Source organism: Bombus vosnesenskii, unplaced genomic scaffold (genome assembly GCF_011952255.1).
Source record: "Bombus vosnesenskii isolate JDL3184/JDL3185 unplaced genomic scaffold, Bvos_JDL3184-5_v1.1 scf7180000013295, whole genome shotgun sequence".
In the NCBI taxonomy this organism is placed as follows: Eukaryota; Metazoa; Arthropoda; class Insecta; order Hymenoptera; family Apidae; genus Bombus; species Bombus vosnesenskii.
In genome coordinates this window covers 3946700-3963083 of record NW_022882946.1, presented here as the reverse complement: position 1 = coordinate 3963083, position 16384 = coordinate 3946700, and the positions used below count along the sequence as shown (strand labels likewise).

The 16384-nt window shown below is 38.2% G+C and overlaps 2 protein-coding genes across 6 annotated transcripts in view; both read right to left on the bottom strand.

The window, feature by feature from the left end:
- Window positions 1–7324, bottom strand: part of LOC117233329 (protein unc-13 homolog B-like) — a 378435-nt gene extending 371111 nt beyond the window's left edge. For 4 of the 5 annotated variants that reach the window (XM_033493525.1, XM_033493524.1, XM_033493528.1 and 1 more), the window contains exon 1: window positions 6993–7323. In XM_033493525.1, the coding sequence (XP_033349416.1) occupies window positions 6993–7014 (22 nt within the window). In that variant the 5' untranslated portion in view covers window positions 7015–7323. Of the gene's footprint in view, window positions 1–6992 lie in introns of all 5 variants that reach the window. The other variant, XM_033493523.1, reaches the window with a different exon arrangement.
- Window positions 7325–7368: 44 nt separating this feature from the next.
- LOC117233330 lies at window positions 7369–9533 on the bottom strand. The gene has a single exon (XM_033493529.1). It carries the CDS (start codon window positions 8749–8751, stop codon window positions 8164–8166), a length of 588 nt encoding a protein of 195 aa, XP_033349420.1. The 5' UTR covers window positions 8752–9533; the 3' UTR covers window positions 7369–8163.
- Window positions 9534–16384: the final 6851 nt, after the last annotated feature.

The following is a 16384-nucleotide window of genomic DNA, read 5'->3' as shown; positions in this document are numbered from 1 at the left end:
CAAGCCACCAGTTAGTTCACGAAGATAAGCAGAAATTCTACGTGGCGTACGCTCTTTAAACGTGGCCATTCTCGATCGTTATTTTTAGTGGACAGCCACTCGAAATCGTCTTCTATTTGCTTGCACGAGACCACCCTTTCAATCAACCTAAGTAGACTGCAACGAAAGTGGTAACCTGAAGGAGCTTCTCGACGAACGACGAGGAAAGGATAACGAAAGCTTCTTAAAAATATTGTCTGGACGAAGATACTCGTGTAAGAAAGAGGTTGAAACGTGAAAGGCCCGAATAACCTTTTAATATTTTTGTCTCGTGAGAGCTACTTTCTGTTACCTTTGAAAAGTTTTCAGAGCATGACGGCGCTTTAGTGGAAGAAGAAACCGATCGATCGGTGCCGAAAAAGCGACGTAAATGAAGGTAACTGTATACACGTCGTGGCATAAGTAGACGAGTTCAGCGATTTTCGGTTGTTATTCGAGTAACGAGTAACAACGAGTAACGAACACATTCCTACTTGTATCTCATACATCATTCAACGTGGCATCGTTACATCTGTTTGACGTCATTATATTATCAGATAAGGGATGTTCGCGTTCTGACACACAGCGTAATTGCTTTTGCGATATTAGTACGTAATTCACGTTTAATTTCGTAGCAATTAATTACGCGAGCCACGGTCATGTTTTTATAACAATATCTCTATAAAAAAAACTGTAACCGTTTGCTGCATTATGCTCTAATGCAAATTCGATTGATCCTAAGCAGGTAGAGGAGGAGAGGGAGGGGGGAGGAGAAATTACATTAAAACTAACGAATTTCCGCTACGTCGACCGAAAGTAATCGAAATTAATTGCTCCTTTCGTGGCAAGAAAATAATGTTAAGGTTCATTTAAAACCGGCGCGACGCGGCGTCGTTCTTGAACCACTCTTACTCAAAGAAAACGATCGAAACACGGCTGGAGTGTCTTGCTTCAGTCTGAGAGTCTGAAGAGAAAATACCCGGAAAATATCATTGGCGAAGGAAGACAAGATCTACCTTCGTTTGCGAAGGGTAACTGCGATGGTTTCCGTGCTCGATAACGTTTCCTATTCTTGCCTCTAAAGGAACCTACCTAACGCTGCTCGACTACGTTTCCATGCATAGGTACACGGATAACGGCGCATTCACGACGCTTTAAACTTTAAACTTTAAGCGATCAAGAATATGCAGATACCTCGAGTCACTTATGAAACTTCTCTCTGTTCGAACGACGAGACCGAGTTCGATGACGAAGAAGAAATAACAGAAACACAGTACGTAATACGGCGAAGCATTGAAAACGTCGTTCCCTGAATAGAAACAAAGATTGTGCCAAGGGAAATTTATGGAACTGGAAATGTCGCAGCTACGCATAACTCGCGTACAAATGCACTTTCATATTCCGGTTATGGCTTCTATTGTCTACTACGTAGGTACGATTAAACTTCTCGATAAACGACAAGAAAGCGTGCGATATAGTATGTATGTATATATGAGATATCGAAAACATCTCTTCTCGTAACTCGATGGAGAAACGCGTATCGCGTAACTTAATAAACAATCTTCGTCGTGAATTGTTTTTCAGTTTCAGTGTTTCAGTTTGAAATTCTTTGTTCAAATATTTCGCTCGACGTTGAACGCAAACGAGCAACGCAATTTATACAAATTATCGATAAATGCACGATAGTGACATTAAACGTTTGTATTTTCCCTCGCGCAGAGACCGAACCTGCATACATACACGCGACGAACAAATGTATCGAACGTGAAATGCGAGCGTTTCTGTTCATAAAGAACTTGATGTAAAATAATGGGACATATTCCAGTTCCTCCATAGCAACGATTCTGCGTGCCATCAGGCCGAAATAAAGTTTGGCTGGTCTTTACGAGTGTAAAATAGATTGTCCTCGTTATTGTAGGTGATGCATCTCCATTAACGATGACACATTTCCACGACATGGTGAAAAACGCGGCGTTCAAATGCAACGTTGTTCCCTTTCTAAGTGCGAGTTGCAAAAAGTAGGTCTCTGGCAGAGACATTGTCATTGAAAATATTATACGCAGTGAATGGAAAAAAAAAGCTAAAGCTGGGGATTTGCAAGCGTGAATCCTTTGAGCATACAACAAAGAAAGGGAAAGAAAAATGAAGCATGAAAAGGAAAAGAAATAGAATAGATCGACTAAACAGTAGTTGAACCCTTTTTGCATATTGTCTTTTTTCTTATACTAATTTATAGTCCGTCCGATAAATCGGCCGTGCGCCGCGAATAAAATTTGCCATCGCGTGGTGCGTCAACCTCTCTCTATTCCCATTCCACTGCTAATAAAAAAGTAACGCGTACATCGTTAGAGATTTATCGTTCGCGAATGTGAAATGGTAAACGATAAATTCATATTGTCGACGCAAGAGCGTTATTCGAATGAAATGTTACTATTGGCCATTAATGCGAGTTACGTAATTTTTCAAACACACGAAAGAAACGTAATTACGATACGTATACGGCAATTACGTGAATGGAAGATCAATCGCAAGCGAAAGATTCGAAACACGTAGAAGCGTAATATCTATTCCGAGTACTAAACCACGCAATATTTTCATTTCTGTTTTCGTCGTCTTTTCAATAACGTGTCGTTGCTCTGCGAAGTCTTTCATTCGGTTTCCCACCAGGGAGATTCCTCGATGCTGCTATTGTTACATGTACGTGCTCTTTGTCGCGAAAAGCAGCAGGAATTCGCACTTTCATGATCACGAATAAATTAACGTCGGCGCACGCCTACGCAAATTCAAGGCAGTGTTCCCTAAGAAAATATACTCGCGACCGTTCCCATTCTTTTCACTTTCATTTTTATAATAACTCGAAAAGCACACGTAATCAAAAGTATCGTGAAAGCATCCCTTTATTAGTCTCGTTTCCCTCGACTTATTTGGATTTCGAGGTGACCCGAATAACCTGTATGACCCCAGCCGTTTTAAAAATACACACCTTAAACATACGTATACATATGCCATAGCTATGATTTTATCCATCGACGATCCACGTACATATGCTCTTACGTACTTGTCTGTTTATGATATCTTGTCGTCGATCTTTCACGAGATTGATCGTTTCCGATAATAAACACCGAAGCAAATACCTCTCTACGACGCGAGACGATATCTTGCAAGTGCAGTTCTAAAGATACGACTCGGCGACGTTTTTCGTTTCGTATCAGTTCGACCTATTTTTATCGTGAATGCACCAATGGCGAATAAATAAAGTTGCAGCTCTCGAACTGTAGTCACCTTGCAATAAATAACGTGGCAACGTAAATTCTTGTTACATTTAAATTTGATCCGTGTAATCTCTAGTACTGCAAATCCTCCGAGATTTCTCTATTAATCTTGTCCCGGTTTTCTACGCTGTTTTCCCATCAATTCGAACGAAATCAATAAAAAAGAACTGACTACCTATCCGCCGAGTGCGCCCGGTGATTTAGTGCATTCATGAAAACGTTGTAATCTAAAGAACAAAGAGAAATATGCATCCTATGAAATTTTTATACCAATCCAATCGACCTCGAATCAAATTTCCAGAGTGTTATATGCGCGATCATTAACTCGACAAATGCAAGCTGGCATCCTGACCATTCGATACACGCTTGAACCCGTCACTATCAACATTATCATAAATCAAATATTTCGTAAGTTATTACCTGTCTGGTAGACTGACAAGCAAAGGAAGATCTAGGTGGAACTTCGCCCCGAGATCGTTCCTGTCAGCCCAACGTATGCACGAGAACCTACGTTCTCGTAGCACCTCGTAGCTACATCGCTGGCCGGGTGAGCGAGAGGAGAGTCGAGTTGCGTGGTTGTGATGGTAGAGCGTTGGTGGAGGATACGAGGATGAGAAGGGGTGGAAGAGCCAGTAGTAGGGGCGGTAGAACCGGAGGCACTAGGGGTCGGTAGTGGTGGTTGAAGAAGGGAATGACCCCGTGTACCGGGGTCAACCGTTGCACTATGCTCTCTCTCTCTCTCTCTCTCTTTCCCTCTCTTTCTTTCTCTTCTTCTGGTCGTCTTTCTCTTTATTCTCTCTTGCCCTCTCACCTTCCACCCTCCAACATACCCCTTCACCCGCTGCCTCGTTCCCACCACCCTCGACCCTCTCGCTGTTCCGTAGTCATAGACGAACGTTCATGCACTTTGTTATCAGTGTATACCAACTGCACACTGCCGAAGGAACGTTACCACCTGAATACATCTACGCGGTCTGTACACGTGCGTCTACGTGCCTAGATGAACAGGAAGACTTGAAAACCCTGGCGATATTTATGACCAGATATAGGACAAAGATAAAAGAAGCATCGAGAATCGCTTCTCGTTATTCGCTGGTCAATGCGTCTTTAACGTTTGGTCTGCATGGTTATTGGAAGGATTGCCGGAAATCCTCTCGCTCGCAGCTACCCTGGTTTACACATTGATTTTTTCTACGTGAAACAATTGGAAATCGTAACTTGCGATTCGTACAGGCGGATCCGATTATGAATACAGAGGATCAGTTCGCGTTATATCTCATAGGACATACTGCATTTCTACATATGCATATACGTCTGAGACGATACGTTAAAGGATATCAATGGCGGTCACTGATCGAGGACTGACTCTACCCAGAAGTAAACCCTCGAGTAACTCTTCTCTTGGTCGTTTATACTACTCGGTTAAGTCGTTCAATACTCAGATCATACGAGGCCGTATACAAAAGTCAGAATGGAAAGAAAATCCTGGATGCCGATTTGATGCACTTATATGTATCGGAAACTGGAATTCCCCCTTATATTCAAATCGGGATAAGGATATGGACGAGATGTAGTCCTTTAAACTGAGAATTTGAAATATCAGAAGATGGAGTAATACAAAGTTAATATAAGTATAATTTAACGAAAATCGATTTAATGTGAGAAATCCTCGGTAGAAAACCATCGAAATCGAATGATGAAAAGATCAAACACAAATCAGGTTCGTTTAATTAATTAGATGATTAACTTCATGTAAGAATCACGGATAAATCAGTATCTATCAAAGCTACAGAAAAATCGGAGAGTAACCTCGCTGCTTCATATACCAATCCAATTATCACATCGTCTTTTAACCCTAACCTTAGCTCTCTCTATTCTCATCCTTGAATGGTTTTCCAATAAAAAGGACACCCCTCTCACTTTGTATGAACGCTCGTTTTACGAAATGTAATTTTTAACTTTAGTCGTTTTAGCAATTGCCGCACGAAAAACTCCGTGTGTAATACGAAGTTCGGAAATGATTTGCTCGGTTCAAAAGCATGGGATAAAAATAGTTACGGTAATATGGGAAAATAGCTTGCACATATTAAAAATTATACGTAGCTTTGTCTTCTTACGTTGAATTTAATTTGCGTTAAATGTTTTTTGTAACTATAAAATCTTTTTATTCGTTGAAAATATATGCACCTAAATACGTAAATTGTACGAAAAATATATTTTAAACTGGAATTTGCTCGAGAAACTCAACCGACCATATAAGCAGATAACAAAAAGATACAAGTTACGATGCTGAATAAAATATGAGTAAAAATACTAGAAGTTTTTAACTATAAATATCTCTTATGCGTAGTTATACGTTTCTATAAATTGTACAGGTGTTCCAATTGCTTTTGCTCACTTGCTTTCCACGAAGATTATCCAACGTACTTATAGCGACTGCTTTATCTAGAATTACTCATCTCTAAAGGATTACTCGTACGACATGTTAAACTTCTATGTTCGTATTAAGCGCTTCAATTCAGAGTGTAATAACAAATTCAACAGTGTAGCGGCGATAGACGTTATTTCGTAACTTTTATAATTTCCTTATATTAATATCTACGCGTTTAAGAACGAAACAGCAACTTAACCCAGTTACGTAATTAAATTAAAATCGCGAGACATTTCGTTGCATATTCTATACGCGGAAAATAGAATATGAACTTGTAAATTGCATATCAAAGGCTTTAAACGCAAAACGAAGAAAACCATTAAGTAATTAAGAAAGTAGGTTGAATAACAAATATTCGTTTGTTGTTTTTATGCATAGCTTATCTTTTATATTTCTTGTACTTGCGACGATTTAAGAAACAACGTACAGTCAGTGAAATAATATTTCCTCTCATTCCTGTTATTTTTGCACATTCGATAGAAATAAATACGCCGCGTTTACCTTTTCAGACCAAAAGAAATAGAAAGGAAATATGCTTAAAGCATTGTTTACTATGCCTCAAATATGGAACGTATGAGGAAATGTCCTTAATTACTTGCGTAATGAATAACTTTAATAACGACTATTAATCAACACATTCGTTTCCATCGTATTTAATATTCTTGGAACGAGTCTTGGAAATTTCTTCCCCGCCTTACTTCGTGCTTCAAGTATTTCTCCATTTCTACAAGTTTGCTTAGAAGCATTTGCTCTTCTCGAGCAGTTTATTCGAAAATAAGAAAAAAGTTTCAAATCTGATGTAGCCATCGTTGCAAGACTGTTCTAACCTTACTTTATCGTCAGTTCTACAACTCTATTTCACGTTCATCCGGAGAATTTCGGGTAAACCGCTTTAAAATAAAACAAGCCACTTAAGTGAAACGACATTTGCAGAGAAGCGATTACGACAATTTTCTATTATGTAAAAACTCGAATAAAATAAACAAGACGACTGAAAGTCAAATTTTCTAAAATAAACTAAAATAAACGACTAATCGTGTAAATGCATAAAGATTAGAGAGAAATAAAAAATACATAAAATAAAGCATTGTAATAATCGAAAGCGATTTCGATAAGATGGAAAGTGTCGCGATGGCGAAACGATAAAACGAAATATTTTCTAGTTAACGGTCGTCATCTTAAACCGGTGCGGCGCGGTGCGGCGCGTGTAGTGAAATACACGAGACAAAAAGAAAAGAAGAAAAAAAGATATAAAAGTGGAAAAGACTCACCCGTGACGCTGAGCAGCGACATATTCGAAGATGTTCTTGGTAGATCGGCTTAACGCTGAGAGTTTCGCTTAATTGGTCGAGCGACACTTCATGTGGCGTGGAGATCCGTAGGAAAGAGATTGCAGCTATATAACGAGACACGCCGGATCGAAGGAGCACACTCGCGTATACGACGTACTTACGACCCCCTTTCCGCAGCGATATTACTATTTTCTTTTTTTCTTTTCCGCACTGTGCGCCTGTACCCACGTATAACGTGTGAATACGAGAAAAACACTCGCGTGTGTTTATACGTGCATATATACTCGTATATATAAGTATATGTGTATATAATACGTATGCATATATATGTAAATATTACAGAGAGAGAAAGAGAGAAAAAGAGATAAAGAAAGAGGCGGAAGAGGGAGACAGATAGATAGACAGAGAAAGATACAATATGTATATGTGTGTCGCGATATGGCGCTACACGAATCGAAATTTCAGGGCAGGAGTACGAATGCAACGGGCAGTCCGATATCACACTTCTGCCGTTCCTTTGTTCTATATTTCCTTTGTATATTTACTATTCTTTTTTTCTCTCATTCGTATATGGCACTACGTATTCACAGTCGTGTCCTTTCTCGTAACGAGTTTTTCTCTTTCGTACCCGGCACGCGTGCATCAAAACAACAATGAGGTTATCGTGGTTCTTCTACGATATCCCGGCGAGGCTGTCGCGCAACGTTCTGTTCTCGTCGATCGTACACTGTACACGAATGCCGGCGAAAATTTCCACGTACTTGAAGGCTCGAAACTACGACCAGCAAGGAGTCCACAAAATTTATAACCTGAATCTGTTACGTACGCGCACTCTGCTCGTCGATTCGACTGTCACTGAAATCCACAAGGAATACACACGAGAGATCACGCGCGTATATATGACAATGTATGTACGTACTTCGTTCTCTTACTTTTCATTCGAATTCCCCTATTTTTACGTGAGTATCTCAGAAGCTCGGTCTGCTTAATTATTAGAACTGCGATTTAATGTGTATGTTTTTGCGTTCAGCGTATACTGTGTCTGCACGAAGGTCGTTTCGTTCCAGTCGTAACCGTTATACCACGCCGGTATTGTATGAATCGCACTCGCGATTACCATCGACACGGCGTAACAGCGAGTGGCTGTTGGTCACGCGGAAAATCGTGCTCGCCCGTTCCGGCGATTAAGGCGGTTACTGTTCACGTTCGCGAGCACTCTTACTTCCTCGTCGTTTGTCGAACTGGCCACGTTTTCCGTTTCCTGTTCACCGTATTCCTCCTGTTCGTCCTGTTGCTCGTTCAACTCCTTTGACTGGATTTTGGTCGATGCTACTAACAATAAGTCGAAGCACTTTGGTACTGGCGGTTCGTCGATTCTTGCGAGTAACGATAGCAAGTAGTTGTCCTCGTGTTTGTCGGTGAGCGTGCGGCGATCTGAGTTTAACAAGGAGGCGGCGATCACAGCACGAGGATAGTAGTAGTATTCGTAGTACGGGAACGGCAACGGCAGCGCCAACGCGACGCAGCTGCTGGTCCTGTGCAGGTCGGTGGCCACGGTGTCGGTGTCGGTGTCGGTGTCGGTGTCGATGTTGTCATCTACCACCCGGCCGGAATGAGGCAGCATCGCCGTGGCACCGCGGGGTGCTTGCTCGAACCGCTTTTGTGCACCGTAGGTTCGGCCGAGCGCCTCTCGCTTCAGGAGGAGCGCCCACCGTGCCACCTTTCTCGTTATTATCATAGTAGCAAGGGCTGCAGTGCATGCGCCGGTTTGCACGTATACCGTGCTCGTCAAGGAACCGTAGACCAACGACAAGCGTCACGTCCTCCTTGTCGTCGAGAGGCACGACCGGTTATCACGGGCATTTCACAACGATCACAGAGGAAAACGGGACGGATAGAGGGAACACGGATCGGAAATCAAAGAAACCAGATATACGCTCGTATGTGTATATATATGTGTGTGTGTGTATGTATGTATGTATGTATGTGCGTATGAAAGTAGAATTTAGCAAGGAATCGGCGAACAGAAGGTGAGAAGAAACGAGAGGGACGTAGAACAAGAGGAAAAGAGAAAAGAGAGAGAGAGGGAGAAACGGAGGGAAAAAAGGGAAGAGGAAGTGTAAAGGATATGGAGGGGATGAATAGCACGCACCACGAGCAAAATTAACAAGAATTATTGCGAACGGGACCAATTGAGTTCACACTGCTCTCTCTATGTTTTCGTCGTGCTAGCACTGTTCGCGACGTCTCGTCGTCGCACGTTATTTCTCTAATTGTTGATGATATTACGATATGAAACACGAGATTGAACCGTGACCACGGACGTGTGCGATGCTCCGGGTGCACTACCACATTAATGCGGTGAAACGTTGTTACGAACGTACGCGGACTGCTCGACGTCGAGCACTGTGCGGACGGAGACGCCTCCGACACGCCGCCGCCATCTTGCTACGTCAAGCAGGTTACATAGCGCCGGCGTCGTATCGTCGGAGTCACACGAACGTCACCGACCTTCGACGATCGTTTCGGCGAGCAACCACGAATCAGCCACCCCTTTCGACTGCTCTCGCGGAACTGTCGTGCATTTTGCTTCGATTGTTTGCCTCATTTCTAATTCGACGTTTCTGTCGACGATTGCACGCTCAATCGACGTCCAGTCAACTTGTTTCACAAATCTTTCAGGATGCTTCTTTTAACACTGCGATTAATCATACACGATCTGTTTTACCGTTTTTTGTTTTCTCTTTATTTGATCCTTGTCTTTTTTATATCGTTTGTACGATACAATACGCAGTCGCACATAACGCGCTGTTAATTATTGCGATAGATATCGTGTCAGATAGAGTGTAAACGTTTTTCGTGTGTAGAAATCACCACGTGGTACGCTCTATCAGAAATTGATTAAGCAGGATACAAGTACGAACTAGAAGTCTTTAATTGATTCCTTTACTGTTCATTCAAGTGTCTCGTTTATTCTCGCATTCTAATATATCATCATTTCTTTACTATATTTAGCCATGAACTAAAAATTCGGGAAAGTGACTATTCCTTTTTATTATTTCTATATTTTTCATTAATTTATGACTGTTCTACATTGAATGTTTATAATCATTACAATTTCAGTCAGTAAGTAAATGTCAACTAGAAATATAAGCTTTTATATATTATAAGGAAAATATTATTTTAACAGGAACGATGTTTTGACATATTTCTACCGTATAGTCGATAAATCACGAAACTGTTAACATCGTAAGTTTCAAATATTTCGAACCTACACATTTTAGGCAGAAAATTGGTTCATTGCGATGGTTGCATGTAAAGTGTTATTGCTCGCGTGAGAAGCGACTGTAATATAACGTTGAACGAGCTGGAGGACACGCAATGTCTAGAATTTGTTCTTCCGAATCACCTGAAATATAACAATATAATAGTCGACTGTCCAAAGACATGATGCGATGGCAGTACAAAATATTTTATACATAACGTTCGACAATCATTTTTTCAATCACCGGTTATTACTTTTTGATTTTTTCGCGGAATCTGTATCACTTGTTATTTACAGACAAAGTTAAACCAAGCTACGATGTGGAAGTATCAATAACGGGTTCATTACTCCCAAGCTAGCATCAAATGCTGACTTGTACCACTGGGAAATCGTTTCCCTTGTTCTGCGGTAATACTACTTGCTCTGGTCTGTATTGCTCTTTGCAGCAATACATCAGTAGTTACTGACATCTCTGACCATGTATTTCATGAAACTACTCTACTTTATTTCATTGCATGTATTAATTAATTAAAATTTAAACTGTTATTTCACTAAATAAATTTATACGCACATTCTTTTCTACCACGTGGCGGAAAATAAGAATGTTCCAGTTATTAGTTAGACGAATGTATCCCAATTCAGCGAATAACAGAAACTTATTGACTTCTAAATTTTCTCTACCGTACGTTCCAATTTATTCCGTAATTCGTATAATTCTGCGTCTATAGACAGTAATCAGCCGACCGAATATAAATCGTACAAATATATCAAAAGTTATGTAACGGTCATGTTGGACCGCGTGGCTTGAACGGAGAAATATATTTCTGAAAAGTAGTCGGTATTCGGTCGAAGAAAAGCGGAACTTTTGTGGCTTGCTTTCAATACGTCGTGTTGGTGGTCGTCTTACTCATTTCAGGCATCACACGAAGACCATTTTCTCGGATCTTTTCTCCACTCCGGCCCGACATCTGATCATTCGCCCACGTTTGTCCCATCTTAAGTGTCAGAATGACGTAATATACAAACTCCTCCCTCTTGTGCTCCGATTGCCACTTGAAAATATCTCATCTCTATCTATTTTTACCTTGCTTCATCCCCTATGCTGGACGTTATACGTAGAGCATTACAAACGTCGCACGTAGGTACGCAAGATGTCGTTTTAATTTAAATCAACTTCGTACGAGTACAAGCTATTATTGAGTTTTCTGGCACGATATGATCACTTAGGAAAGGATAACACGATACTTGTATCAGAGTGCAATATTAAGGACGTACGATATTTCTTCTTATTTAGTAAAATATTATATACTCTGAATGAAATACGAATAAAATTGCCAATCGAGGTGAAAATTTATCGTGGAACTTGTGTATGACGCTGTAACAAATTATAGGTAGGACATTATACAAAGAAATTCATTAATATTCGAAGCATGTTCCAAGTGGTATTCCGCAAGATTGGAACTTGCGATAGAAACCACACTTCGTTCATTTTCTTCATCCAACTTGACGAAACTTTTGCCAACGAAGTTTCTTCTGCTGATTTCCCTGGATCCTATTGTGATACGCTCCTCTTTATCCGAATGGACTATTCGAATTGTTATAGTTTTATTTAGTAATTTGACTGTTAATGGTTCCGTGTCATGTTCAATAATTCTTGAAGTAGAAATGCTTTGTTGTTCGAATGACCGATGGAAAAATTTGTTTCGTTTGATTGAAAATATCGAAAACTTTTAAATGCCATCGCAACAGAATTCAGGAATGATTGAAATCATTTGTTTAAAGGCATATAGGTACTGAAAACATATCTGCAACGATTGGATCTAAATGTCCATACACACAAATATCTGTACATGAACTTCGCAGTACGCGTTTTATCCGATAACACTGATAACGGAAATGTTCATGTATATTAGTAAATTTAAATATATCGAATTCACAACGCTGATTTGATAATGATTTTTAAAGAAACAAAGCAGGTTTAAGAAAATATCCATCGAAAAGGCAATCACAAGAATTCTAATATAGAAATCTGATTAAAAGTTGTTGTCAAAATTATTATACGTATGTTTTACGGCCTAAGAGAAATACGAAAAAATGACTAAGCCAAATATAACGTATACCTGTTTTATAACTGGTGCTAGAAAAAACTAGGAAACATTGAAGTAGCGGATCCGGAAGGATTTTGTGAGGTTTAAAGATTCGCCACAATACGCATTAACATATTCATACGCTAAATCCAATTCCACTTGCTTCAAAAAATAAACCATCGAGAGTAACTCTGGCCTTCCTGGACCACGTCCAACCATCTAACACACACAAATCCTCTCTGACCTATACAGAATTGCTAACACAATTCCAAATACATACCGTGGCACCAGGAAACATCTAAAGTCGCTAGAATCTATTTCATCCTAATTGAAACATCTCATGTATACGACGAACCCTTATAAGTAATCTTAGATACGTCCAAATTCTACATACATAGCAATCATCGATGATCTGATATTCGGATAACAACGGTTAAGAACTGATATTTGTATAATATTTGATACAATGAGATTAACAAAGTCAAATTATGGAAATGATACTACGAATATGCTGTTATTATGATCCTGTATTATTTCATAGCGAACGAATCTAATCTTTCACGTCACACTATGTACTATGATTTCAAACGTCTTCTTACGAATCCTGAGCATCTAGAATTCTAGATTTCGTAGCTTGTTATATCGCTTACCGTTAAAATCCAGTTTCTCGATCCAGAAGTAGTTAGAAGAGATAGGATAGCTCCTATAAGTCACTGATACCGTATTTTGTTCCGTACGTATTTCGAAGCCTTCGATATTGAGTTTAACGACCTTAAGGTTTCTCGGTATCGCGTGTATCTGGATTTTCTCGGCTGCACAGTGTACATTCCATGAGGATCGCGTTTAAGATATTTCTGAAAGTTAATTAAATTTCAGTTTCCCGATATCTTTTTGAAAGTTTGAAACGTACTAAATTACGTTAACTCTGTGCAGATCCTAGAAATTCATAGATCGCTAGCTATTTGAATGACACGATAACATTAACCTGTGTTTCAGGACCAAATTTTGCGTAGAAACATTTCTACATAAATAAAAAAACCTTTAACGTTTAGAAATATTTATAGAAAAATTTCAAATGCTCGTATCAAACACCTACTGATTTTTACGTTATTCTTGTACATTTAACTCCCATAATTTACCAATATAATTTACCAATTTACCAATTTTGTTTCTTGAAAGAAATAACAACCTACTGTTCTTGTATGCAACATCTAACTGTTAATTAATGCTATTTCTATATATAACTACGATTAATACTGCGAAATATATGTAACACGTTGTTAACGTTTTAACTTGCAATGTATTAACTAATCTACTTGGATAAGCAACTAAGGAACGCAAAATGTGCTGGTGGTTGCAAGCGTATTGATTAGCCGAGCAGCTAGTTTCGTTAATGTAGACACGAAGAGAACGCCAATACCAAAATTCTATGTTACACATTACCCATTAATTGTACATCTATTACATTCCGTTACTATATTCCTAGATATCTGTGTGAGTGAGAGAACCAGTCACTAACTATGACGTCTATCCATCATTGATCGACACTGGATTACCCGCTACAGAATGAAAGCAATTTAATGCTTGTACATATAAAAATATCTTTGACCTTTCGAAGAGTAAAATTTATTAAAACGAGTCTATGTACCGAGTAGCTTTCTGAATAAAAATATGCGTATGAAAAATTACTTGGTGTTTCGCGATTTATGTAGAAAATAGTTTAATAATGTAATCAGTCTGAATTAGTATCTTCATAAAAATTATGGGAAAGTAATAAAATAACGTTTAAATGATATTGCGAATAAATAAGATTGAAATAATATTTCTGTAATATTATGGAAAAATTGAAATAGATGAATTGATACACTATCTTTTGTAATCTCTTTCGTCATATCGTTAATATCGATATGATATCTCTTATAATTTTTTGATACGAACGTTGTTGATAAATTACTTTCTCACGAATATTCGAATATTAACACTCAACAACGTAAAAGATAATTGCTTAAATTATATGGAATATATTAAAATGGAACATAGGTTTATCATGTTTGACTAGTTAATTCGGTAAATGCATCACTGCACATACGTCATGATTTCGGGAGGAAACTTCATGTACGTTAATTATACATAACTGTCTCTAAGCTCATCCTAGGGTAAATACAGTACAAATACGTGGGTAACTGGGAATGTAGGTATGCACCACATTCTATACGTACATATATGTATGTACTACGATACAAGGGTACGAAGTAACGAGATAACTTTGTAACAATAACGAAAAGTATGTATGTGCGCAGCGTAACGCAGAACGAACAAACTGCACGTTGCAGTAATGTAGTCAGAAAATCATCTTTGTTCGACAAAATACAAAATTACATATTTCTCAGTCACTGCAGTTCGTGATAAATGCAACATAAACTAGAGTGACAGCATTATACCTGCGTAAAGGTTAGCAAATTTTAATCGATCTGATCGATTAAAAAATAAAATCGTCAATTATATTACAATAAAACGTAATATCAATAAAATTAATATACTGTAAATTATTTTACGCCGAGTTAACTATCGTAGTGCCATTTCTATCTTTAAGCGTAGAAATAAATAATCGTTTCGTTTCGAGTTGCAAAAAGTTATAAGCTGTGGTATCAATTTCGATGCAATTACTTGAGTAATCTATCGAATACTCTTATGTACAGATGAACAGTAAAAACAGATTAAGAGAGCGAAATACATGAAGTGCTTTTCTTCTCCTAGTACTCTCCATTACCAAAATTTGTCTCCACCGTATTTAGCGTCGATATTCATAAAAATACATTTATGAAAAATTTTTACCATTATTCAAACGTACACTTCGTATATCTCAATGAATGTATCTTCTATTAACAATAAATTGGTAATAAAATGCATTTAGCAAAAATACGTTGACATTAAAATCTCTATAAATAAACATAATAAAAATGTCTTTCTTCGTATGTTTTATAAAATGAGAAAGAAAAATAAATTTTCAATCATTAAAAAGTGTATTGAAAATTTACTACAAATTCTAATTAAATTATCGACATATTGTCGATAATGTAGTTTCCATAGCTTTTAACCTCACCATTGACTAAGCACAGGATATTAGGACGTCACATTAAATGAGATTACACGTCTCATATTCTGAAATACCGACGTCGAAAAAACCAGAATGCTCCTCTCGCCCTCTACAATTTATAACATCGCGTCGATTGTAATTAGTTCGTTCGAACGCGCTCGGTATATTCAAACGAAACTTTGGTTAGTGCTTGATTAAATATACTTCTGGTCACTGAATTTATTTATCTGAACGTGAATTACTATTGCATAAACAAGAACTCGTAAGCAGTAAGGACATAAAGGTAATTATTTACAAAGCGGACAACTTCACCGGTTTCAATAACCTTAAAATATATTGTCAAGGTCAATATCCTGAATAACCTTTTTTACATGTTATCGTCGCTCGACTGTACTTTCTGAGATATTCGCAAATGTTTCTATTACAGTATATTATTCAGTATAAGTTTGGTAATCGAACAATCGCTTTTTTCAATATCATGATTAAAATGCTCTGAATTTCGAATAACGATAATATAATATAGAGCTTAACATACAAATTGACCAAGACTAACTAAACTTTTGTTTGAATTAATGAATCACGTTCAAACGGAATAATTACAATCGTCGCGCCGCGGTGTTATAAATAGAACACTCTGATCATTTCCGTGGTCGGTATTTCAGAACGTGAGACACGATATCTTATAGTACTTTCATTTAATATCGCGTCTATTCTGTACTTAATCAATGGATATGGTCACAGACAAGAACCAATCGATACTGTCATGTGCGATATTATCCTCATCTAAATACTATCGGTAAATAGTAAGAAAATAAAATAAACAACGTGTATAAATGTTAACATGTTTAAAGGGGCCACGGAGGAAATTTAGAAAAATTAATATTGTTAAAATTATTCGTAATTTTAATGTCATATTATTAAC